At 45.6% G+C, this 26893-nt stretch overlaps 1 protein-coding gene across 1 annotated transcript in view; it reads left to right on the forward strand.

Moving 5' to 3' along the window:
• Positions 1–2850: 2850 nt before the first annotated feature.
• The window catches only part of pcdh7b (protocadherin 7b), a gene marked incomplete at both ends in the record, with an annotated part of 63509 nt that continues 39466 nt past the window's right edge, over positions 2851–26893 (forward strand). Inside the window, one exon of the mRNA XM_080052423.1 lies at positions 2851–5925. Within this exon, the coding sequence (XP_079908549.1) occupies positions 2851–5925 (3075 nt within the window). The remainder of the gene's footprint in view (positions 5926–26893) is intronic.

Genomic DNA, 26893 nt, shown 5'->3' on the forward strand with positions numbered 1-26893 from the left:
GTGTGTGTGTGTGTGTGTGTGTGTGTGTGTGTGTGTGTGTGTGTGTGTGTGTTTTGTTTTGTTTTAATAAAGAATTTTTAAAAAAATGTCGTTTTAAAAAAGCAATGCATTGTGGGGGCGGTTGAGTAGGAAAAGTAACCTATCAATCCATACACACAATCTTTCCGGAGGTAAGTACTCATCCGGGCATTTCTCACCTACACAAACTCGCACACACGACCACAACATACTCAAATTGACATCAAAATGAGTATGAGTAGGACGTTGGTTAGGGCTTTTCGAACACAGCCATACTATCTGTCAGTGATTGGCGCATGCAACCTTTGCTCTTCTGCATGTCATGAAAATCCGTTTGGAGTAACTTCTCAACTAAAGAAAGACGACGTCCTAATGACAGCACGTTAATGGATTAACATCCACCATGACAGGATTGTTACTCTCTGTCTGCTGTTCTCCTCTTTTTTTTTTGTAGTGGGTCTGACTTTAATGTGCCGATAGAGGGCGCTAGTTAAGCAAGGATGAAGCCACTGCTGGAATTTAAGGCAGCCCCGTGTGTGAGAAAGATGCAGCTGCCGAGACTGGCTGCCTCTCTTCCGCCTCCTTCTCCCCTAACCTCCCTCTCTCCCTCGCTCACTCCTTCACTCACTCACTCATGACACGCATTCACTGTACACTTGCAGACACAGCGCCGACATGTCCTTATGTTAAAAGAGCATCCCCGAAACCAAGTTATTAAAGGTGGGTGTACTCAGACTCAAGACAATATTCTCAAGTTACCGACCTTACACAGTTCGCTTTAGAACATGTCAGTTGGATCATGGGCATGAATAAGGACCGTCAGAATCACACGACCGTACCCACTCATGCGCTCTTCTACACGGCGAGTTTGGGGTTTGGCAGTGGCCGAAAAAAAAAAGAAACCAATGTTTAAGATCGTCTGAAGAACCAGACAGGGAGAGGAAGGGAGGGAAGGAGGAGGAGGAGGAGAGGGATTTCTCTCTTTATTTTCTCGCTTTGCCGCAAATGAATTCATAGCCACTGTGTGTCTCGGATTACTGGATTCTGAGTGTGGACTGAACAAGCACAAAAAGGCGAGAGAAGTCACCGAGCACGCTGCGCCGGAGAGCAAGAGCACAGCCACTGACGACCACACACATTCATATTAGTAACCACAGGGAAACCACAGCACTGCGCACACACACACACAAACACACACAGACGCATACACAGCCAGCCCCTGTCCTGTCATGCAGTGGCTGTGTGTGTGTGTCTGTGGCAAACTGCTACTGGACAGACATGTGGAACACTTTCACATTATGAACTAATAAGACGGATAACTTATGGGCAACCTAGGGAATGCGTAAACGTTGCTGTGAACGGTGCGTTTTTTTTATTGTCACAATCTATCGCAGCAAAGCCAACATCCCATTACGCGGAATCTTCAGGGAAAATACAAATAACCGTCTCCATGTCTATTATAAAGTACACATCACATAGACATAAAGTAGATTTGTTGTCCCCAATCGCATCACACGCCATTTCGCCCACTGCGCTCACTAAAAGTGAAAAAAAATATATATATATCAAATAAAGAAAATATATACATGTAATGCATCACTCTCCTCTGTCCCCTTCTCGTCCAAGTACTGTGCTGCCGTCTGGACCGAGCGATCAAGATCAAGTCCGACCCTGATTACGTGCGCTGCTGTGGGGAGAAGAGAGAGAGAGAGAGAGAGAGAGAGAGAGAGAGAGAGAGAGAGAGAGAGAGAGAGAGAGAGAGAGAGAGAGAGAGAGAGAGAGAGAGAGAGAGAGAGAGAGAGAGAGAGAGAGAGAGAGAGAGAGAGAGAGAGAGAGAGAGAGAGAGAGAGAGAGAGAGAGAGGAAGGGAGACTGCAATATCATTTGTGAATCCCTCTCACAGTGCTGCAGATAGGGGCTGCCAACACATGCGTCTGCAGGTAAAGGGAACAGGCTGGATACGCTGGACACACTGAGAAAATTCAACCAACTGGTTCCTAGTGCGTCGGATATAGCCTACCCCCTTTATGGGCATTTTTATTCCGTTTCAAAGACAACCTTGAATTTTTCCCGAAGGTTGTGTATTGTGGAATTGGCTTGCAAAAAAAAAGAAAAGGGGAGCGAGAACTATACTGTCTGCTAGCTGCAAGTGATTTGGGAAGGCAAGCGAGCAGCAGATAAGTATAGGCAACCGGACAGGTCATTTTTACGACATCATCCTCCATCCAGATCGGAGAGTTGACAACGCGGCGAGGCGCGCTGGCCAACGCTGTTGCCGTATGATGAGTTTTGGAAAACTGCGCGGGCATTGAAATGATCCTCTGATATATGTGGACTTCATCATCACCGGGCTGAGGAATATTACAGCCTCACCCCCCCCCCCCAAAAAAAAAAAAATATGAGATTTTGACCACAAACTGAGTGAGTAAAACGACGGGATATGGACTGAATTTAACTTTCTGGCTGATATGATGCTCGGACACATTTTGGCTTTACGCGCATGAAATTCGAATATATTTTTTTGGCACCACCCGGAACCTCTCTGGTGTATTTTTTTTAAGCACCATTGCCTTTCTAAAACAAGAAAATATCAACTAAAATCCCGGCAGAGGAGAGGCAAAAGCCCGTGCACTTGCTGCTTTTCACTGCAGCAGGAGCATATAGCGAGTGGTCCGGAGGATGAAGTCTTACGCATCCCGCAACAGAGGGCTGTGCTCTTAATGAATACGACATTTCTTTCACATAATCGGACTCTCCTACAGTCATTCAATTCTTTTTTCCATTTTTTTCCCTTTTTCAAATCTAAGTGGACATTATTTTTCAGGGGAGAACAATGAGGACTACTGGCGCAGTGGACTATTTGTACTATTGCGTGCTCATCCTGCAGCTCGTGCATCAGCCCGCTGCCAAGCAAGTGCTTCGGTACCGTCTGGCCGAGGAGGGACCCGCCGATGTCAGAGTAGGGAACGTAGCCGGCGACCTGGGCATCGTTGCCGGCTCCGGCGAGGTGACATTCACGCTAGAATCGGGCTCAGATTTTTTCAAGATAGACAACATCACAGGTGAGCTCACCACCAACGAAAGGCGCATAGACCGTGAAAAATTGCAGCAGTGCCAAATGATATTTGACGAGAACGAGTGTTTTATAGATTTTGAAGTGTCAGTCATTGGACCGGCCCAGAGCTGGGTCGACCTGTTCGAGGGGAAAGTCATCATATTAGATATAAATGACAACACCCCGTCTTTCCCTTCCCCTGTCCTGACACTGTCCGTGGAGGAGAACAGACCCATTGGAACCCTTTATCTGCTGCCCACAGCCACAGACAGAGATTTCGGTAGAAATGGAATAGAGAGATATGAGCTCATCCAGGACAACGGGGAGAACTCGAGGCGCCCGGGCTCCTCCGGTGACTCATTCTCGGGGAAGAGGAGATTTGAGGAAGGCGCGAGCCGGAGCAGCGTCTTTGAACTGCAAGTTGCTGACACCACTGATGGAGAGAAGCAGCCTCAGCTCATCATTAAAGGGGCCCTCGATAGGGAACAGAGAGACTCCTATGAGCTCACACTGCGCGTGAGGGATGGAGGTGATCCCCCTCGCTCCTCCCAGGCCATTCTGAGGGTGATGATCACCGATGTGAATGACAACAGCCCTCGGTTTGAGAAGAGTGTGTATGAGGCTGACCTACCAGAGAACAGCTCCCCTGGTGCCCCCATACTGCAGCTGAAGGCGGCTGATGCAGACGTGGGGGTGAATGGTCAAATAGAGTATGTGTTTGGGGCGGCCACAGAGTCAGTAAGGAGGCTACTGAGGCTGGATGAGAGCACGGGGTGGCTGAGTGTGCTGCACCGCATTGACCGTGAGGAAGTGAGCCAGCTGAGGTTCACAGTGATGGCCCGTGACCGGGGCCAGCCACCCAAAATGGACAAGGCCACAGTGGTGTTGAACATCAAGGATGAGAACGACAACGTGCCCGCCATTGAGATACGAAAGATAGGACGCATTTTCCTCAGAGATGGGATAGCCAACGTGGCCGAAGACGTGGTGGTGGACACACCCATCGCCTTGGTCCAAGTGTCGGACCGCGACCAGGGGGAAAATGGCATTGTCACCTGCACAGTCGTGGGGGATGTGCCCTTCCAGCTCAAACCGGCCAGTGAGATGGAGGGCGAGCAGAACAAGAAGAAATATTTCCTCCACACGTCTGCACCTCTTGACTACGAGGCCACGCAGGAATACAATGTGGTCATAGTGGCCGTGGACTCTGGAAGCCCCAGTCTGGCGAGTAACAACTCCCTCATCGTCAAGGTGGGAGACACCAATGACAACCCTCCCATCTTCAGCCAGAATGTCGTCCACGTGTCGTTTGCAGAGAACAATGCCCCCGGCGAGAGGGTGACAACGGTGACAGCCATTGACGCAGATAGTGGGAAGAACGCTGAAATAGCCTATTCCCTGGACTCGTCAGTGAATGGGATTTTCTCCATCGACGCAGACAGCGGAGACATCCGGGTAAACACCATTCTGGATAGAGAACAAACAGAGCGCTACGAATTCAAAGTGATAGCCAAAGATAAGGGGATAAACACCCTGCAGGGCTCCGCAACAGTGGTTGTCCTCGTGGCCGACAAGAACGACAACGAGCCAAAGTTCATGCAGGACGTTTTCACTTTCTATCTCAAAGAAAACCTGGAGCCCAACAGCCCGGTTGGCATGGTCACGGTCATTGACGCAGACAAAGGCCAAAATGCAGAGATGAGTCTTTTCATCGAGGAAGAGGAGGAGATCTTTTCCATAGAAAATGACACCGGGACTATCTTCTCCACCCTGTCCTTCGACCGAGAGCAGAAGACCACGTACACGTTCCGCGTTAAGGCTGTGGACGGCGGTGACCCCCCCAGGTCCGCCACTGCAACCGTTTCCCTCTTTGTCATGGACGAAAACGACAACGCACCCACGGTCACTTTCCCAATCAACAGCTCCTACACCCTGCTGCCTCCTTCCAGCAACATCAGAACGGTGGTCAGAACGGTGATAGCCACTGATACCGACACTGGCCTCAACGCGGACCTCAACTACAGCATTGTGGGGGGAAACCCCTTCAAACTCTTTGAGATCGACGGGGGCACCGGGGTCATCTCGCTGGTGGGGAAGCTGGAGCTGAAGCACTACGGCCTCCACAGACTGGTGGTCAGGGTGAACGACGGCGGGCTGCCCTCACAGAGCACCACCACGCTGGTTCACGTGTACGTCAACGAGACCCTCTCCAACTCCACGGTGGTGGAGGCCCAGGTGGCCAAGAGCCTGAGCACGTCGCTCAACACCAACATCGCCGGCGACCCCAACTACGACCTGAGCAAGCAGCGGCTGAGCATCGTGATCGGGGTGGTGTCGGGCATCATGACGGTCATCCTCATCATCCTGGTGGTGGTCATGGCGCGCTACTGCCGGCCCAAGGGCAAGAACGGCTACGAGGCGGGCAAGAAGGACCACGAGGACTTCTTCACGCCGCAGCAGCACGACAAGTCCAAGAAGCCCAAGAAGGACAAGAGGAAGCAGAAGTCCAAGCAGCCGCTCTACAGCAGCATCGTGACGGTGGAGGCCTCCAAGCCCAACGGCCAGCGCTACGACGGGGTCAACGAGAAGCTGTCGGACAGCCCGGGCATGGGCCGCTACAGGTCGGTCAACGGAGGCCCCGGGAGCCCCGACCTGGCCCGCCACTACAAGTCCAGTTCACCCCTGCCCACCGTCCAGCTGCACCCGCAGTCGCCCACCGCCGGTAAAAAGCACCAGGCGGTTCAGGACCTGCCCCCGGCCAACACCTTCGTTGGCACCGGAGATAACATTTCCCTGGGATCCGACCACTGCTCCGAGTACAGCAGTCAAACGATCAACAAGTACAACAAACAGGTAAGAAGAAAATCCATGTATTACCCCCCCCCCCCCCCCACCCCCGCCACACCCCCCCCCTCTCTCTCCCTCCACCACTCTTAAATGTCTTCTTGTTTCCTCCTCTTAAGTGTTCTCTCTACCCATAATGCTTTCTGACAGGGCTAGTCTCAGTAGTCTTATTGCCTTTATGGTGCTAATGTGTGTCAAGTTAGCGCTATTGATCTGTTTTGGTTTGGAGTGCCATTCACCTGTACTATTGAAAGGGAAGAGAACTGGTTTAGATTAGCTCACAAAGAATGGGGACCAATCAACCAAACATGTCCAACTTTTTTCCACTTTTATCACTGCGTGTGTTGAGGCAGCCCTTTTTTTTCCACCCGGGGGTTGTCACAACTGCTAACCTTGGCAATTATGTGTCAGAGAGTTGTGGACAGCTCACATAAGGTTTTGGTTGTGCCAGATATTCTATCCCAGAGTGTGGAGGCTGCAATCCCCCTTAGCCAAGTCAAGCCCTGCCCTGCCCCTCTGTCTGCGACAAAGCTTTGCCTTGTCTTCTTGTGAAAGAGAGGGGAGGAACAAAAAAAACACAAAAGAGGATAAGAGGGAAAGAGGGAAAGGTAGATGTTGGGTGAAAAGCAGCACACAAACATGCCTTTGTTAGGTGTCTGACTCAGTTTTACAATCTTGGTAGCTTAAATAGGAACATCTGGCCAAGGGGTCATATTAACATTCTTGTGCACTGTCTGGGGTCTGCCTCGATTCATTCATTCCAAGCAGCAGTGAAATTGGACATTTTCATACATCACCTCCCATAATGTGCCTTACTGTGCCTCCATATCTTTTTCCTCATATATAAATGTCTGGCGTCTTCTCTTATCTGCTTTCCCTCTCCCTCTACTCTCATCCACCCTCCCTGCTAGTCGTACCTCCCTTATGTTTTAGTTTTTTTTCTCCTCTCTCGGTAACACCTTTCTTCCATTTGCGGTGCTAAAAACAGTGTAGGTGGCGTGATGATGTGATATTCAAATCCCTAGGAAATGTGGGCGCTTTCATCAGTTCAGACTTTATACTTTTTCTTTTGGGCTGTTATGTGCAACGTTGTGTGCAACAGCGGCGAGAGACTAATTCAACATATAATGAAATCAGGTGATTTGCATTTTTCAGAAGAAAAGAAAAAAAAAACCTCTGCTATTGTTTTTTGCATGTTTTTCTGCGGCGGTGTAATGAATTATTGATCTTGCTTTTACTCGGTGTCAGCATCACTCCTTTAGAATTCTGCAGTGTTGTTCTGTCTCAGAACACAGCTGGATTGCTTCCTTTTATCTTCCATTTTTCTCTTTTTTTGGTTTTTCTCTCTTTGGGTCTACTTTTTAGAGTCTATTCCCCACTGTTGCTCTTACCCCCCTCTCACACTCTCCTTTGGCCCTGTGCAGTGTGTGTATCTTTGGATGCTTTGCACCCACTCGCTCTGCCTTTCCCTCCGCACTCCTTCTCTCTGTTTTATTCTTTTCTTCCCCATAGCCTGTGCCTCCTCACCCCCCTAACAATGCTGCTCTCTGCTTGGCCTTTTCCTCATGCAGTGGCTTCTTTTTAAATCTCCACTCTCATCTCTCTACATCCCTTCTTGCTACCTCTCCTCTCAAATCATTTCACTCCCCCTCTCCTTCCATCCCTCCTCTCCCCCCCTGCTCTGTCTCTAACAGCTTCTAATATGGTGTATTCACTGAGCTGCTTCCCAGAGTGTGAGGAGTGCTGTTGCGTTTGGATGTCTCCTGCATAATTAAAAGGGCACTCTATTTGCTGCTGCGGCAGCAGCATGTATTGTATGTCACTATGCTCCACTTATATAATTATTTATTTACTCTCTACGTTAATGCTGTGGTATCTTTTATGAACTGTTAGTTTGATCGAAAACGGTGTCGTGGACAAAGCCCTAATGCAGAAAGGGTATGTTTCCTGTGAATCTTGGGCGCTTATATGGAGGCTTGGAGATTGTAATAGAATAGTAAAGTGTTCAGTGGTCTACTGGGCAGTATTATCCATGTTTATTGTGTGGTGTAGCCTGTTGTGTTTTTTTTTAATATACAATAACTAGCAGGTATTCAAATTGCCTCTTTATATCCCATGGGCTCAGTAAATACTCACTGTGGATAACCCTGTTGAGCTGAATAGGATGTAATTTAATGGCTGCACAAGAGAGCTAATTGGAGGAAAGGTGTGTGTTCACATGCTCCAGTTATGGCATTACTGTATACAGTTAGTGGAGCGGTCATGGTCTTGCTTTAAGTGAAGCTGCATTTAAAAATATTTCTGTTTTCATAAAACACCAACGTTCACCTGTCGGCCTCATTAACAGCAACAAATTGGGCTGAGATCTGTTCATTTTCAAACTTTAATATATGTCATACTTTTTTTGGAAAATTAAGTATATGATTCATCAAAGAGTTTATATCTAATGTTGACCTTTTTTCACATTTGCTCACGAATGAGGTTGACAAGTAATGATCGTGGATTTCTTTTTTGTGACAAAATGCACGTACATATGCCCTCACCCACAAGCCCTTCTCTTTTACCATTCCCTCTCTTTTTTGGCCTGTCTGTGGGTTAGAGATAGAGGCAGGCAGAAGAAAGGCGGCCCTGTTAACCGCGCAGAGAAAGAGCTCACAGTGTTCCACAGGGGATTTGGGGTAGGGTGGAAAAGATACAGAGAGAGAGAGAGAGAGAGAGAGAGAGAGAGAGAGAGAGAGAGAGAGAGAGACAGAGGGAGAGAGAGACGGAGACAGAGAGAGAGAGAGAGAGAGACCAGGGAAGGTCCAGAGAATAGGGGCTGACCATATAGGCTGTAATCTGGGAGGTATCACGTTCCTTCTCCCTCTCTTCCCCTCCTACCTTAATCTAAGCGATAATGGCCACAGGTAACCAGGCAACTGAGAGTTTATCAGCGAGGCGATGCCGTTTCTTTTTAAGCCCATCAGACATTTTAAACAGTCATTAAGCCTGAGCTAACTGGGAGGGAGAAAGCCAGCGCGTCAACCCAGCAGCTGTCGAGGGCTGCAACAGGAGGCAAACCCCATCGATTGCAGTTATTCATTCTTTTAACAGTTGTACATTCAAATGGTTGTTGCTGTGTGTCTGTGTGTCGCTACATTATACTCAGTCTATCAGCTCCTTTACATACCTGGGTCCAGTTCTTATATCCCATATAGGCTGATGAGTATAGCGCAGAGACACTTAACACAGAACACTTAACTTTATTACCTTTGGCACGTGGCCCTTCGCTGCGTATCTATCCAAGTGCCAGAGAATAATGCCGCTGTCCAAAACCGTAAATGCAGCGAGGGAATTAAATCACTTAGCCGTTGAATTAGCACAAGCCATCAGCCTTTTTTTTGTTTTATCATTGCACTTCAAAGCGCCAGCCGTGCCCAGGTGCATCACTTTTAATCAGTGGTGATCCGCAGCAGCTTGTATGCTGCGCTCTCCCAGTGTTAGCCCCCTCAGGGCAGGCAAAGGCCCGAGCCCGCACACTCACAAATGCCTCGGGGCTGAGCATGACTGGACGTTGGCCTTAAACCCCCCCTTACAGTATCCACCTCCAGCACTCTGGACAGCTGCTCCTCCTTGCATTTCTGCCTTGTAGCTGCAAACCACCTGCAACACAAGCCGAGTACATACAGCCGTCCAAATGTTGTATTTGCATATAGGGCAAAGCTTCACCCTGACCAACAATATCACCATGCAAATGGATGGGGGGGGGGGGGGGGGTAACCTCAATGGTGTTTGTAGCCAAAATACAGGAAGTGGTTCCATCCCCCCCCGGGCAGATCAGGAAACCAATATGGAAATGCAGTGTTTTGCCTCTGGCCTCATTTGTTTTTTTTGTTACCTGCAGAATGTAGCTGCCTCTAAACACCTATTGAAAGCCACACAACTGACCTTAAAATGAAACTGTCAAAGCCCTCTCCAGTGAGCCCTTTAATGTCCGATGTCTTCAGTTTTTAGATGTGCATAGTATTAAGCCACCTCGGCGATATTTTCCGTAACACCTTTTGAGTGTTTTTGCGGTCGGCAGTGATTGGCACTTGCAGCTTTGCAGTGCACCAAACTCCCCCGACGGCTCTCACACGATCTTATCCGTGTGGGTGTGTTGGTGCAGTCAGTCAGTCCCTCATTGAGCTCAATAAGGTAATTACTTGATAAGAGGTTCCACAGGAGCGGCTTTAACATGTTTGTACCCCCCCCCCCCCCTACACACACACACACACACACACACACACACTGTGGTTTTCAATTTGACTAGAATTCAGGATAAGACCACCTATTTTCTACTAATACCTTTGTGCACGGAGCTGGTTTGTTTATTGCCCCATTATTATGAGCGCCTGTCCTTTATGTGTGTGTGTGTGTGTGTGTGTCTTCGTACCGCCGACTGTGGCTAATTTGATCAAAACTACTTTTGGATCTATTACGACTTAATTCAATCCCATGGCCGCTCTGGCTTCTTTGTTGTTTATGTTCGGAAAAGGGAAAATGGAATGGGTGTAAGATGCCTCGGCGTAATACTCGTGAAATTGCGGCGGGCAGCGTTTTCTGCTGCCATTTGGTTTGGTGATTTGAATGCCTCACACTCCGAGGCAATTACTAATCTAAGGATTAGACTTACCTGATACGCCTAGCAGAAGCGCCGGGGACTGAGAGAGAGAGAGAGAGAGAGAGGGAAGAGTTGGAGAGATTGCTATAGCTGTGTCGCTATGGTTTCTGCTATATAACTATGCATGGTATATTAATACAGAGAGTATCCCCCCCCCCCCTCCCCACACACACACACAATCTTATACCTACTAATCGAGGAAACCATGAAAAGTGTTCTATTTTAATTTCATTTCACTTCAAAAAGAAAATACTCATGATCGGAGAGCGCCCTACCTCATCTCAACATGTTTTGCCAAAATACAGATGGAAGGGGGCAGGGGGGGACGGGGGGGGACGGGCACCAAACATTCAAGAGATATAAGCGCCATCATGCCACCTTGATTACTCTCCACACTGCTGATTGTAAGTGGCAGTGTGTCGGGGGATGCCACCTTCTTCACGTCGCTCCTTCCTTTCAATTTTGCCGTCATCCAAAAAACGGAATTTAATTTCATACTCAGCAGCGATCGCATTAGATGGAGCTCCCCGGGATACAGCCCATTCCTTTCTCTTGTGGCCCCTCTCTATCACCATATAGTGCACACTTGTTTTGTGCTTTGTTTTGTCACACGGCAATAGTCAGGAGGGAGTTTTTACTGTAAACTCACTTTTACAAGTTATCCCAAGGCCTATGCTTTGCTATGCTAGCCTTGTGGTTTTTCTCCATAGCTTTCCTCTTATATGGACTACAGAAGAGCCGGTAGCAGCTAAATGAACACATCACTTAGCTCCACTGCTGTACTACCCTTGGGATAAAACGTTCTCTTTTGACGTGCTGGATCACAACACGGATCAGACGGGGAAATGCTGGCTGTTTGTTAGACTAATAAGCAAAACAATAGTATTTTTTTTTTTTTGCGGTGACATGTGCCTCATCAACATTGCAAACATGGCTGTCGGAGTGGCTCCCAGTAGTAGTGGTGATTTTGAATGGTTGCTGCTTGCAGGGGGAGAGGTCACTGTCCCCATTGGTTTCCTTTGTGGTGATTCAAACAGGTGGCTTTTTGTTGCTGGATTCTCTGATAAGCAAAGTGTTCCATGTGGTGTGTGTGTACGTGTTTGCTCTGTCCGGTCCTAGCTCGCTATACGCCACGGAAGAAAAAACTGTGATGTGCCCAATGAATCACTGCCTGTCAGTGTTGCTGACATGGGTCCTGGGTGTCAAGGGAACTGCCAGTGTGTGTTTGTGTGTGTGTGTGTGTGTGTGTGTAGGGGGGAGGGGGCGGGGGGGCATGTTGTCACACGCGGCCTTCGTTAAAATGAGAACTAGTTCCACAGGATCCAGGCACGTTGATCCATAATTTACCCTTAAGTGCCACCTTTAGCTGGGGCAGCCGGCTGCAGACGCACCTCTCTGCAGAGTCCACTGCTTTATTAAGCCCAGCTGACAGGTGGAGGAAAAAGGACACTTTAACTGACATGTCTCCAAGACGGATAGAGTAACCATGCTCTAGACTTAGTGAGACGATGGATCGCTGTGTTGACAGGTGAAAAGCTAACAAGTCCAACAGTGTAATTGAAGCGTGTTTAATAGGTAACCTTCACCCTGGGTTCAGGTTCACATCGATTTATATATATATATATATATATATATATATATATATATATATATATATATATATATATATATATATATATATATATATATATATATATATATATATATATACACACACACACAAACATATATACAGTATATTTGACCTTCCCCCTTTTGTATTAAGAACCTGCTAGAATATTAAGGCTCACTGAGATCTCCTGACAGCGTAAGACTTAAGAATTGTCCGGGATAAATAATGCATTGGAAAGCTTTGCAATTATTTTGTTCTTGTCCAAAGGATATGGCTTTTTTTATGAACAGGCTGCAGTCATACATATTTGCTAAGCGGCATGGAGTATAATGGATATGGCTTGGGAACTTGGGAAGGGGTTTGGAATAGGACAGCTTGACTGCCTCTATTAGCCCTGTTTTGGGGCGGCTCCCACCATGTGGCCCCCCAAATGAGATTATATGTGTATGAAACAGGAGGTGGAGCTCTCACCCACCATCCATCAAAGCCTGGGGGGACCTGTGTCAAGGTTTGTGCACGTGTACTCAGCGGGTAACGCACACGCTGTGTGTAGAAGGTTTGTGATAGAGTGTGGGTGTACAGTGTGTGTGTGTGTGTGTGTGTGTGTGTGTGTGTGAGAGAACCCTGTGAGGGCTGGAGAGCAGCGTAAACTTGGTCCTTCGCAGTTCAGCCTCTCCATCATCTGCACGCCAGGCACACGCACAGCGACATGCCTGAGAGGGTTTCAATATCATGTGTGTGTGTGTGTGTGTGTGTGTGTGTTGGAGCCAGTGCTGCTGTGTTTACCCACGGAATGCAGCTCATTCGATTTGTATGTGAGTCTGGTTATTACCAATGCTCTCGACACACATGTGTACGGCAGGCAGATGGAGCCCTGAAGGCAAGAGCAATGCTTTACCTTTTATAACCGTTGTAAACACCGGACAGGAGAGAGTATCAGTGAGGGCGGATGATGTGACGCCCCCTCTCCCCTGACACTAACCCAGGCATTGTGCCCTGCAGCAAGGCTAGAGCTATGGCAAGAGCTAGCCATTTGGACGCTGCTGTAGTTATTTTTCTAATTCAACCCTATGCACGCTGCACCTGTATTAAACTCTGTCGGTGTACTGTATGTAGAAAAAGCAGGAGACCAAGCCTTTCAATTCAATTTTTTCTTCCTTGGTGTGTGTGTGTGTGTGTGTGTGTGTGTGTGTGTGTGTGCGTGCGCGTGCATGTGTGTTAGTGTTTTTCTTCTGCTTCTTCTGATGAGCTGTATACGGCACAGTGTGATTTGGTTTCATATGTGACTAAGGTGCCAGCCTTGCCATAGTTTGAGATCACAACGGGGCAGATGTGTACCGGGGGTCCATAGACATTTCCACACAACATTGATATATTGAGTTTTCTCTCAATACAGGATTTAGTGTCATATGGATATACTCTATACATACTGTATATATAGAGAGAGAGCAGAGAGATTGCAAAGGTCATCATATTATGAGCTGAATGAATTACTCAAGCAGTCAGTTAGGGGATCAATGGAAAATCTGTCTTTCATCAAGCTGAAATGTCAAAGATCTGCTGATGTCTGCTCCTGAAATGTTAAGAATGAATGCTTTCATTGTCATGATAGGATGTACATACATGTATATACAGTATGTGGTTTAAGCGCTCTATTGAAGACGGAGATCGCTTGTTGTCAAATTCACTTTTCGTCAAAATTGGTGAATATTTCCTTAAGATCCGCTACCTGTACCATACTGTATACTAAGTGCCGAAAAGAAAACACACGTTCTCCAGAATCACTGACTCCTCCTTTAGTACTGTGCTGAACTGAAGCCTATACAATAACAACTAAGTCATCACACCTTGCTCTGGGATACATGGGTGGCATACTTACCTCCTTTTTGAAGTAAAAAAGTATGGACTGATGCACTGTTTGATTCTGCCAGGATAAAGTGTGTGTGTATAGTGTCTGAACCTTATATACTACATAGTACTCCCGGAAGGCTACCTCCTGTCGCAAACTGCAAAATATATACAGTGGGAGATGACTGTAATGGTGGCTTCAGTCGGACACATTCTACTGTGGTATTGAGGAGCTCCACACATTTAATATGATTTTGGGGTATTGATTTCACCGCACCACGCCCTATAGATTGTTTTATTACCTAACTTTGGTTTCACCTTTTTTTACTCATTTTGTCTTCGCAATATCCAAGGAGATGGAAGTCGTCCTCCTACACCCTATATCACCCTCTCTCTCTCTCTCTCTCTCTCTCTCTCTCTCTCTCTCTCTCTCTCTCTCTCTCTCTCTCTCCATCTCTCTATCTCTCTCTCTGTCTCTCAGCAACAATGTTCTTATTAACTACAACCCATATTCAATCAAACTGCCCCCCAGGCAAAGGACAGCCAGCCAATCTCATCTCAGGTTAGAGAAGGAGCGTGGGTGGTGGGCAAAGACTCAGGTAGTGTTTGTTTTGTTGCCTGGGCCTTTTGGGCCAAGCTGCGGAGGCTGAGAGATGGCAGATTGTAGGGGGGATTGTAATCAAGATCTGAGAGACTGGTTCTTTGACACGGTTCATTTACTCTGAGTTGGGTGGTTCTAACTCGTAACACTTTGGGGACACAGTAGCCAATTGTAAATGACAGAGTGTGGCTTCAAGCTTGTGAGAAGTGCCTTGATGGGGGGGGGGGGAGGGAGCCCAAGTGTTGTTATACGTTTGTTGCTGTTTTTTTTTGATGAGGTCTGGGATTGAGGGAAAAGGCACGGCCATTAATCAAAGTGACATGTCCGGGGCAGCGCTAAAAATGATTAGTATAATGGTAAACAAAGCCACAAACAGTTCCCCCCCCCCCAACCCCCACCCCATCTTTTACCTCGACTTTTATTTCAATTCGGACTGCGTGCTTATACAATCTTCACTTGACGTCAGATAGTGTCACATGTAATCACAGTGACATGTTAATAACAAAACCAACCCCAAGCCACTGGGAGCACACAGAGGCAAAGAGTAGTCTATCGCACAGTCAATAGCTCTCATGAGTGAGGACTAAACAAGGAGAAGCAGCTTTAAGTTTTTATGCACAAACTCCCAGAAAACTTGAGGTCTGCTGCAACTCTCAGCTCTTTTGAAATCAAATCTGAAGACGTTTCTGTTTTCCTTTTTTTAACCAAATAATTTTTATTTTTAATTGAACTTTGTATTAATCTTGTTGAATATTGCTGTTTTTTTCTCGATGTATTTTCTTTGTTCTGACCATTTCTTCAATGCAATTTCGAATGTCTATAATCTTGATGTTGTTGTATGCCCCTGTGAAGCACTTCAGAATGGCCTTGTGTCTGAATTGTGCTATATAAATAAACTTGCCTTGCCTTGCCTTATGAACTGGTGACGCGAGGTGGGGGAAGCTCATATAGCAACTTTGACGAGCAGCTAAGTGCCTACACAAGGTAGACATTTACGAGTGTGTGTGTCGTAAGCAGAGAACCCCCCTCCCTCCCCCCCCGGCCTGGTCTTACTGCCCTGTTTAACCACCATCTAGGATTCTGCTGGGCGCTGCAACAGCAAATGTTTGAGCAGTGCAGACTACACCGTCCCCCTCCCCCCCACCCCCCCGTGGAGACAGTTTTTGGGTCGACCGTTTGATGTCGGCGCAAATGTGCTTAACATGCAAAGCGCTCTTGTCTCCCTTTTTTACACTTCCACTGCACATTTAAAAAAAAAAAAGATTTACGTCGGGGTGTGTGGTGTGCATGTGTTGGTCTAACTCCTTTTGAATCCCTTTGAATAAGCTGTTTTACTCTCTACAGCAGGCACCCTCTGTGGATTAAGGGGACATGACATGACAATTGGAGACCTTGTAATTTATGTTTAGCGTTATCTGTGTGCCAGCGTGATTCTTGTTTGATCGGGCGAAGGCGAAGTGCTGGCGAGTGGTCCCTCCGTTCAATTGTCTGAAGCGTATGCCTGTGTTTGCTCAGGGAATCATTGGTGGGCTATCCATTGTTACTATGGCAATATATATACCAACGTCGCACTTGCCCACACCCCTTAGCTGCAACTTCTCCCATGGCCATTTGCCTGGAGTTTTTTTTTAAAAAGCTTTTTAACTGCTCCCTCTCTCTCTCGTTCTCTCTCTCTCTCTCTTTCTCTCTCTCTCTCTCTCATCTGGCTTTGTACCCAGTCATTTAAGACACATCGCTGCCAAAGCAGATCTCAGGAGGCTCCTGAAGTAAAAAAAAAAAAAAAAAAAAAATGTCACAGTAGTCTAGCAAGCTTTTTGGCTGGGAGTGTAGGACGGAGGCGTGGGAAAACGTCATGTTCCACTGAAAGTCTTTTGATAAAGCCACCTGGTTGCAAGTGAGGGGAGAGCATTTGAAAAGATGAAGGTCCCTGAGCACTAACATTGGCATCAGTTTGCTTCCCTTTACAATGAGGCTCATCTCTTTTCTCTGTGCCCACATACAGGACTTGTCATGTACACTGGGCCTTCCCCACTTTGACTCCTTGATTCATGGGATCAAATTAGACAGTGAGAGAACATCACTTTGGCTGTGTGATACTTTTGCTCTTTAACTCAGTATTAGCTGCAGTGTTCCAGCTCCACATCCATACTTGGTATATCTACAGTATGCTTTTCTACTGTCTGGCAAATGTGTTATACACTGTGAAGTCAACAAATGTCAATTTCTCAAGCACTTACAGCTACATCAGTTAAACGTTCCTTAATCATTCTTAGCGCTATTTTTTTTTTTATTAAATGAGAAGGCTGGATCCCAAATCTATCCTGTAACAACTGTGGACTACACAATGGTTCTGGCTTCATTCAACAGCTATATGTGTGATCTATAAAGTCATGCAAATGTCGCTCATAATGAGGACGATATATGTCCATAAGTTACATTTTTGTTTTACCCTATTCATCTGCAGTGTCTCACCGTAAAGGAATACTTCACCCATATTGAACCGGCGTTCTATCATTATAAAATCACTATTATAATATAATGAATGAGGTTTTTCTTTCCTCAGTCTTCCCTCAGTCTTCCCTTGGCCCAGCTGTCCTGTTAATCCTGACCCTTACTGTGATGTCACAAGAAGGAAAATGTAGGGTTAGACAGTGAGACCATAAAACACTCTTTCTGCCTTTTCTCAGGCTAAGTTGAACCGATTTAAAAAAAAATTGCACATTTATACTACATTGGATCTCCGAGTTCAATACACCTTCATATTCCAACCGGTGAAGTAGGTCTTTAAGAGAGTTTAGAAATACAATATGTGCACTGTAATCCGCAAGCCAGGAGCAGATGAGCAAGCTTGATGTGACAAAAGCAAAAAGCATTGGAAGAGATCTTTAAGTCCCACAAAGCGTTTCCCCCCTTTTGAGAGGGAGACAAGGTCAGGTGTATTATTAATGATGCGCCATGTCTACTGTTTTAAAACACACCACTAGTATCAAATATGAATATGATTGAACGCGTCCTCTGTATTTCGACTGAATAGCAATGGATTGAATGGAAGACATGAAAGAGGAGACAAGGATCAAATAGGGAGGGGGGAGAGTTTGAATGAATACTGTTTGCATTCCTGTGGACTCCTAAGGACTTAACAACCAAATGACCAAGTGTGTCTCTGTGAGTGTTTAGGTGTGTGAAGCACCAGTGGTATGCATGCAACTCATCGCAGCTTTGACCTAGCTTGAAATGACAGGAATGAAGTGTGTGCGTGTGTGTGTGTGTGTGTGCGTGTGTGTGTGTGTGTGTGTGTGTGTGTGTGTGTGTGTGTGTGTGTGTGTGTGTGGGCTGGTATTACTCATATTGTGGGGACATTTTCCTGAGTACACAGTGATATCGTGGGGGCGTATAAGGTAAGGGTAGACTTGAGGTAGGTTTAGGTTAAGGCTATAGGGTTAAGGTTAGGCAAGTATTGGTTACGTTTAGGACAAGTCTCCAGGAAATGAGTCTAAGTAATGTCTTTGAAAGTTATGAAAAACAAACCTGTGTGTGTGTGTGTGTGTGTGTGTGTGTGTGTGTGTGTGTGTGTGTGTGTGTGTGTGTGTGTGTGTGTGTGTGTGTGTGTGTGTGTGTGTGTGTGTGTGTGTGTGTGTGTGTGTGTGTGTGTGTGTGTGCGCGTGTGTGTGTGTGCGTTTGCTTGTGCTTTCCCACAGTCTTCATCTGAATATGACACAAACAGGTGTATAGGTTCAGGTGTCACGTTCGACAGGCGATATGAATTTTTCAACCTTTTTTTAATCAAAGATTAAATATTAACCTTGCGTATGGTCTTCGTATGGCCTACGTGGCCCAGGCATCAGTAGAACAAGCCTGGGGAATATCAGTTCAAAGACATAAATTCCCCCACATTGGTGTGTGTGTGAAGCAGGACAGGCTCTTTTTGCCTTTAAGGAACACACTGTGACTCCTGTTTGATTACTAGCCTCAGCGCCTCTGTAGACTTTGTGTCAAAGCTCATAATGAACACCGTGGGCACTGAGTGGTGTGAACCTCTGTGTGTGTGTGTGTGTGTGTGAGTTTGTGTGTGTGTGTGTGCGTGCGTGCGTGCGTGCGTGCGTGCGTGCGTGCGTGCGTGTGTGTGTGTGTCCATGTTCCTCGGGTGTCTACCACACTAACACACTCACTCATGACTGGATTTTATAGCTGCCTGCCATGGCCTGGTGGTGTGTTTTCACGGCTTAGCGCATGGCGAAAACAGTGTCGTTTTAAAAAAAAAATATTAACAGCCAGGAGGAGGGTGTGTGTATGCAGGTTGAGTCTGAGGTAGACAGAGGTAAAAAAAAAAAAAAAGAAGAAGAAAAAAATGATGTGGATTACCAAACAACTCTTCAACTGTCCACAACCGACAAATGCGATGTGTGCAATCCCCCCCCCCCTTCCCCTCCTCCGTATTGCATTGCCATCGCCCGCTTATTCACACGAGTCATATATTTTTGCAGCCGTAGGTGTGATTTTTCAATGCCCCCCTGAAAAATAGGCTACACTGATATTGTGCTGTCAAAATGAAGGTGCGAGAAGGAAGGAAAAGAAAGAAAAACTACTCACTTGTCTCTTTCACGGTTAATGTTCGTCGCCTATGTGCGGAAGAGTGATGCATTATGGGACGGGGGTGTAGTGGCATGGGGGGGGGGGGGGACACCGCCTTGTGTGTTTACCTCGCGTCAGCACAATGACAACAACAATAGCGACATCCACCCCCTCCCTCCCTCCCTCCCTCCCCACCTTTTGTGTTGTGTTGCTCAGGGTTGATAAGGCTGAGAAAAAAAAAGAATAAAGACACGCTGTCAGGTTTGAAAAATTGTCAAGCGGTGTGTTCACTGGAAGGCTTTTTCCTCCGGGGCGCACTGATACCTTTTGGAAATCATGTGTGTGGATGCAGAGGAGTGTGAATGAGAAAAAATTAGCTAGTGTGATCCTGCCATGTTGCTTCTCGGTGGAATGCAATAATTCTCTCTCTCTCTCTCTCCTCTTCCTCTCTCTCTCTCTCTCCCCCCTCCCTCTCCGTCTCTCTCTCTCTCCCCTCCCTCATGTCTAAACCTCCTCCTTCTCCTCCATCCTTCTCTCTCTCTCTTTCTCATTCTCACACTCCCTCCTCTGTTCTTCCGGCTTAACTGGACATGGCTATGGGCTTAGAGGATCCATAAAAACCCTGCCTTAGGTGTGTCTTGTGCTTTTGTTACCTTCCCCACCAAAACGGTGCAAAAGGACTGTGCACATTGTTAGCTGTTGATCCTTTGGCTGACACAGGAGACTGTTGCTGTGTGAGTTTTAGCTGTGGACTCTAAAGCCTATAGGTGGAGCCCCCATTAGTGACCCATCATCAGCTTAGCAGTGTAGCAGTAGCTGCCACTTAGCACTATAGTGGATGGACATTCTTGGGATACCTGCTGTCAGGGGAGGACCCAACCCTTGCAAGGGCCGTGGACATGTAGAAATCTTTTTAACGCTCACACACACAGACTCACAAACGTGCTCTGAGAACAACATGAGTAAACAAAAGATTTTTGGCACTAGTGTTTTTTAATGCCGTTCTCTAAAGGACACATCGCTGGACTTTTTTTTTTCCTCGCTTCTGCTTTTTGGCTTTCCGTCCATTCTGTTTTCATTGGATGCAGTATGTGCATAAGCTCTGTAAGCTACTTAACACAACAAAACAAAAGAAGCGTGGAAGTATACAAGACGCGAAGATGTGTGTGTGTGTGTGTGTGTGTGTGTGTGTGTGTGTGTGTGTGTGTGTGTGTACGAGAAGTTGTTTGAAACAATTAGTTATTTTTGTTGTCTTTCTGTAATAAATGGAGTATTTCTTTTTACTGTGACACATATCAAAAGCATGCTGGCAGTGTGATCCGTCCTGCACACCATCTGTCCCAGTTTTCATCCACTCTTTCCTGATTAATCCCTCTTTATTACCTCAACATTCTTATACGTACTCATTCTACGGCTCCTCAAAGCCGATAGTATACCAACTGATGATTAGAACGCTGACTGAGTGACTTAGTCTGTGTTCGAAACGGCTTACTAACGTCCTACTCATACTAATTTTGACGTCAATTTGAGGCTGTGTATGTGAGTTTTATGTAGTTGAGAAATGCCCGGATGAGTACTTACTTCCGGGAAGATTTTGTGTATGGATCTATAGGTTACTTTTCCCACTCAACCGCCCCACAATGCATTGCGTCTTTTCAAACGACACGGAAGTTTTTTTTTTTTATTCTTTATTGCTTCTGTATACTTAGTGTAAACGGTCAGACAAACCACACAATCGATGTTAAGTAGACAGTATGTAGTGTATACATGTTGAGTATGTAGGGAGGACGGTAGTAAGCCATTTCGAACACATTCAATATATATTGCATGGTTATCTCGAGCGGGGGGGGGGGGGGGGCTGGGATCAGCTTGGAGAGGTGCGATTTAACCATTTTAAACTTAGTAGAACAACCTTGCAAACACACACCTCCAAAGTATCTCTGTATATCTCTATACATCTCACACACACACACACACTTACACACACACAAGCGCGCACACACACACACACAGGCATGGAATTGTCCTGGGCAGCAGCCTGATTCAATTAGTAGAAGGTGAGGAGCAGAGAGACGAGGGTCACACTTTGCCATTCCAACCCTAATGGAGAATCTTCCTGTGAGACCCGGCGCGTCTCTATATTTGGCAGCTCCTGGGTCAGTGTTTCATCATCACAGCCCCAGAATGGCTTGCGGACCAGGCCCCACACTGTCACTCTATAAGGCCCTAGATATCTATACATCTAGAAGGGACATTTAACATTGATACAACTCCTTCTAGCTACTCGGAGACATCTTGAATTGTACAATCTACAGAACCAGAATGGATGCATATATACGGTACACTATATTGCCAAAAATATTCACCCACCCATCCAAATAATTGAGACAAATATTTTGGTAATAGTGTATTTATTGAGTGGAAAGTGCTTCAGGATACCAAGAGATTTTAAGACAAGTCCATGCTCCCAACTTTATGACAACAGTTTGGGGATGGCCCCTTCCATATTCCAGAGGAGTTGAAGCTGTTATAGCTGCAAAATGGTGGACCGACGTCATATTAAACCTCATGGATTAAGAATGGGAAGTTCATGTGAGCCAATACTTTTGTCAATATAGTGTATGTGTAAGCTGCTTGCATATTACAACCCTGAGTTATTGTTTTCGTCCCCATGTTGTACGGATGGGAAACAATATAAATAGCGAAGTTAATGCACAGCAACCAGTATAAAAATCACTTTCCCTGCACCGATTCCCCGAAGGGATATTTGTGACTGCCCCTGCTCCTGTTATTGAAGTATTTTTTTTTCTTCAAAATGAGCATTCATAATCAGAAGGGTATTAGCTATAGATTTCCTGTAATGGCAGTCAACTGACTACACAGCCTGGTCCTCCCTATCGAGGTGTGTAAATGGACAAGCATGGATCAATGGTGGATAAACAGCAGTCCCCTCCGTGTTTGAAAGATTATTCAAACATGCGCCCGCCCCGTTCCCATCTCCTAATGGGAGTGTTTATATAGTGCACCTGGTTCCCATCCCCACCCACACACACACAGACTCCCCCACTCTCTATACTATACAGCCTCCATCCCCTGTAAACAGTGGATGTTATGGCTCTCTGGTTAAGTTATCCTTTTTAGTACAATTTTTTCGACAGCCCTGTTATATTTCTCCCCTTCTCATTTTGTTTGCAGCGAAACATTCCTGATCTTTTTGGGCCACCGACCCAACGGTCCAAAAAAGCTTTTTTCTTTCCCGAAGAGTTGTTTCTCATTCCGTTCTGTGAGAGGATGCATATTGGATAAACAGTGACTCAGGCCAGGGCCGTGTGTGTGTGTGTGTGTGTGTGTGTGTGTGTGTGTGAGGTCACATGAATTTAGCTCAACTATTCTACAATACGGAGAGCAAGGGAAGGATCGGCACAAGACAGCAAGTTACAGTACTTAACAATAAATGCTGCAACATTTAGCAACCTTTTTCCCCCCCTTTTTTGTTTAATTTAACTTTACCAGTTATTATTTGGTTAAAAGTAAAAATGGATGGATGGGGGGGGGGGGGGGGCTTGTGGTGTAGTGGTTAGATCTATGTAACTTAAAAACAATTGTCTAATAAAGCAGCAATGTCAAAAAAATCATTAAAAAAAAAATGTATGAAAAAAATATATTTATATGTGTACAATTCATGTTTCACAATGCATCTGCAAGAGTGCGTGCAGTCTTCAATGGTGCCGGCTCCTTGGAGAGTGATATGTGTCAGACCGGCATTCCAACACTTGTGGAAGCTTTCAGACACACCCTGAGTATGAGTCAGCGTCTCATTCCGGTCCATGGTTACCTCCACTTGTATTAATAGCAACGCTGGCACTGGCAGGTTATAAATACACCGGCATTTGTCTCCAAGAGTCTAACATTGTCTGTGTGCGTGAAGTGAGTTTTTGGACCCGTCCAAACTCACTTCACGCGACTCGGCTTTTGTAATCAAATGTGTGTTTGTGTGTGTGTGTGTGTGTGTGTGTGTGTGTGTGTGTGTGAGGCGCCTTCTTCCCCCTCAGGGAGAGAGGAAGGGAAATCAAGTCTGGCTGGTTTTGGTTCCCATTCTTTCTTTATATACCTTTCACAGTGATCGTTAATTACAGTCTGACAAAGGGGTGAAAGAGAGGAGACACTTAACATTAAACACACAGTTTAATTGCATTTTTTTTTGGTTTATTGTGAATTGTTATTAATTGTATTGTGATAGACAGTATACACTCCTATTGTGTCATCCAGGTGTGTGTGTGTGTACGCGCGGATGCAAATTCATCTCTGTTATGTTGTCATCCAAGCAGTGGTATTGGAGTAGTATGCACTAGTAGGTATTGTGTGACGTAAGTGTATTGTGTCAGAGTTATTAAAGGGGCATGTCTGGGAAGTGTTATGCAGAGATTTCCTAACCCCACAGGCTGCTATAGAGCTCTTGTGGCACGCGAGCTTTCCAAAATGACTGCCCTGCTGTTAATAAACAGGGACGGTGCTTTGGTTTTTCAATAGGGTGACTCAAAATCTTTGTCTGCCTGTTTCCGCAAATGCTCAAGGCAGATTATCATTAGACCAAAATGTGGATTAGTATACACAAATGCTCCAACCTGATCTTCTGTAGTTAATAGAGGCGCGCACGGAAGGGTGGGAAACTGTCAATCGCAAGAGGGTTTTTCTTTTTTCTTAAAAATCAATTCTTTAAGAAAAAGAATAGAAAAGACGTCATTCACACCTCTACTGTTTTTCTATGGATTTCTCATGTGTTGAGAGAGGGTGGGTGTGTCTGTCCGTCCGTCTTGTGTGCGTGCTAATGCTGTGCTGTCAAAAGTGAAAGAATTCAGCCATGGTCTCCTCCTTTTACCTTGTCTTTGCAAAGTATGCGTGTGCTACGGTGTGGTATTTCTCGTTCACAGGAGTTTTGTAAAGAAAGGCTTTCGAAAAGAGACAAAAACGGGGCAGGCTTGCTCATATCAACGCGTGTCTGTTTAATTCCAGACGTTTCCCCTTGGTTTTTGTGAAAGGTTGCCTCTAAAATAAGACACAAAAGAATAAAGTATGAGTCACTTGTACACATTTTTTGCTGCATATTTTAGAACGGATAGAGTAAGAGAAATAAAAGGATTGGGCATTCAAGTAAGTGAGACATCCAGCATTAGGGGGGGAGAGAAATATGTCTCATTCCCTAACTTTATTTCTGATTCGAGAACGATTATTTTTCTGTGAAATACTCGCAGTAGACTGTATTACACCCTTTCGACGACTTGTGCTACATTTAGAATAACAAATGAACTGGCGTTTAACTGGTAATAAACCCCTTGAGATTTCAACCGTCAACACCCTAATGGGGTTTTGCTTACGTCGATTTCCAGAAAGAGTGGGGAAAATGGCTACTGTGAACTCTGACTGAACTCCCTCCACAGCAGACCAACCCTAAACCTTCTCTTCTCATCCTACTCTTAACATCCCTGAGGTTCAATATGACACTCGCCTTCAAACTGTCCTCTTTCTTCTCCCTATCTTGATCTCAAAAGGTGCACTGCGTAACTTTGGGCTGTGTCTGAGAAGTGAATAATGTTCTAAGGTATATATTCTCATAGACTAAATACATTAACTATCAAAGAACATGTGGATGCTTGGATAACTGTTTGAGGTTAGAAAGCTACCTGAGAAGTTACTGTTTCACGAGTGTTGCTATTTACAATAGTTTGGTTTAAAAACAACTATTCTAGTCTTACATTTGGTTCGAGGTTACTCTGAATCATGGTGATATAATTATTAAAGACTATAGAATTACATGTAAATAAAACATGTTTTGTAAACTAACTGCAGGCTCCGCAAATCTAGACAAATCCACCTCCTCTGAAACTGCATAGTGTACCTTTTAATATACACTCACCGGACACTTTATTAGGTACAGCGGTTCAATTTGCCAGGCCACATTCAAAGTCACTTAAACCCCCTTTCTTCCCCATTCGGATGCTCAATTTGAACTTCTGCACATTGTCTTGGCCACGTCTACATGCCTAAATGTATTAAGTTGCTGCGATGTCATTGGCTGATTAGCTATTTGTTTTTAAGAAGCAATTTAACTGGTGTACCTAATACAGTGGCCATACACTCAGTAAGTAAGCAATGCTAGGAGGAGACTTGGGGCTGCCTTTTCTTTAAACAGTAATAATTCAGCTCATGTCTGGGGCTCATAGGGAGGAGGGATGTATAGCTGACGTTCTTGGACCCCCCCCCCCTGGATCAGTAGCATGCCTCTGGCTAACACACTGCTCCAGACATCTTGTATTTGGCAGAGCACTGGGGGTTGGAAACACCTCAGAGAAAAGAAAAACACACACCAAATAAGGTGTGTTTTCAGCACACACACAAACACACACACCTCTTTTCCTCTGGTCTACGGTCTCTCAAGTCATTTATTCATTTTTCTAAAATCTGCATGCTCAGTGGAAAAAACAAATCCCAAACAAGGAGCTGTAAGCGAAAGGCAACACAGTTAAGGGAAATTCATTAGTCGACGACTTGTGCGTTGCTATATCGCAAATTAAACTTTTTTTATTTTTCATTTCTTCCCTCCTCCTCTTTCCTCCGTGCGTCGCATGAGACACTGTGGCCCGGGTGGTGGTGTTGTTTGGAACAGTTTTTTTATTCGCCTGGGTGTAATGAGAAAAAAATTCTGCATATCAATATTAGTCCAAGAAATCTCATATCCATATGATAGGATGAGGTCGGTTTAATCTGAAATGATACAGTTTTACAGTCGCTCTATGCAGCCCGCAAAAAAAAAAGAAATTAAATAGTAGCAGAGAGAAAAAAGGTTTGTTAAACTTCAGTGGGAGCTGCGTGGTTGACACCCTTTCCCATGGCCCCACTTGCTTGTATGTTCTGTATATGAAAGTTATCAAGTGTGTTGGTCGTTTTGAGAGCTTTATTTTATCTTTAATTTTGTATTGCTTCTGTATGCCTCATTGTAAACGGTCCTACGAACCTCGCATACACAATCGGTCGTCAAGTAGACAGTATGTGGGGCGCCCTTAGCTCAGTTGGTAGGGCGTCCCCCCCCCCCATGGGCCTCGGCCAGCAGCGGACCCGGGTTCGATTCCAGCCCGTGGTCGTATGTCACTCCCCTCTCTGCCCCATTTCAACTCTGTCTCTACACTATCAATAAAGCATAAAAAAAGACAAGTAGACAGTATGTAGTAAATACTTGTTGAGTATGTAGGAGGGAGGACGTTAGTAGGCCGTTTGGAACACAGCCATTGTGTTTTAGTACTTAATACACAAATAAGAGCTGCATGGATGGCCTTGAGGCTACCATAAAGACTACTGACATAACACAGCAAGGATTTACTGGTCCTATTTAATGTTCCTTTAAATGTGCATTTTAGAGCCTGCTCTGAGGTGTACAGGTGGAGGGTCAAAGGTAATGAATGGTCCGTTTACACACACATTTTACCAAGGATAGGTTCATGAACAAATGATGCTGTTTCAAATGTGGTGGAAAGCATGCTCATGTACTATTAGGTCTGAAGTGTTGCCACAAGCCCCTGGTAGCCCCCCAAGCACACACACACACACACACACACACACATAAATTGGAGCGCGAGAACATTAAGGTGCTTCCTCAAGTGAAAAATGTGTTCATCTTGGCATTTTTAGTCCATAGCAGGCCCTTTTA

This window comes from Ammodytes marinus, assembly GCF_949987685.1.
Source record: "Ammodytes marinus genome assembly, chromosome: 23".
Lineage (NCBI taxonomy): Eukaryota > Metazoa > Chordata > Actinopteri > Uranoscopiformes > Ammodytidae > Ammodytes > Ammodytes marinus.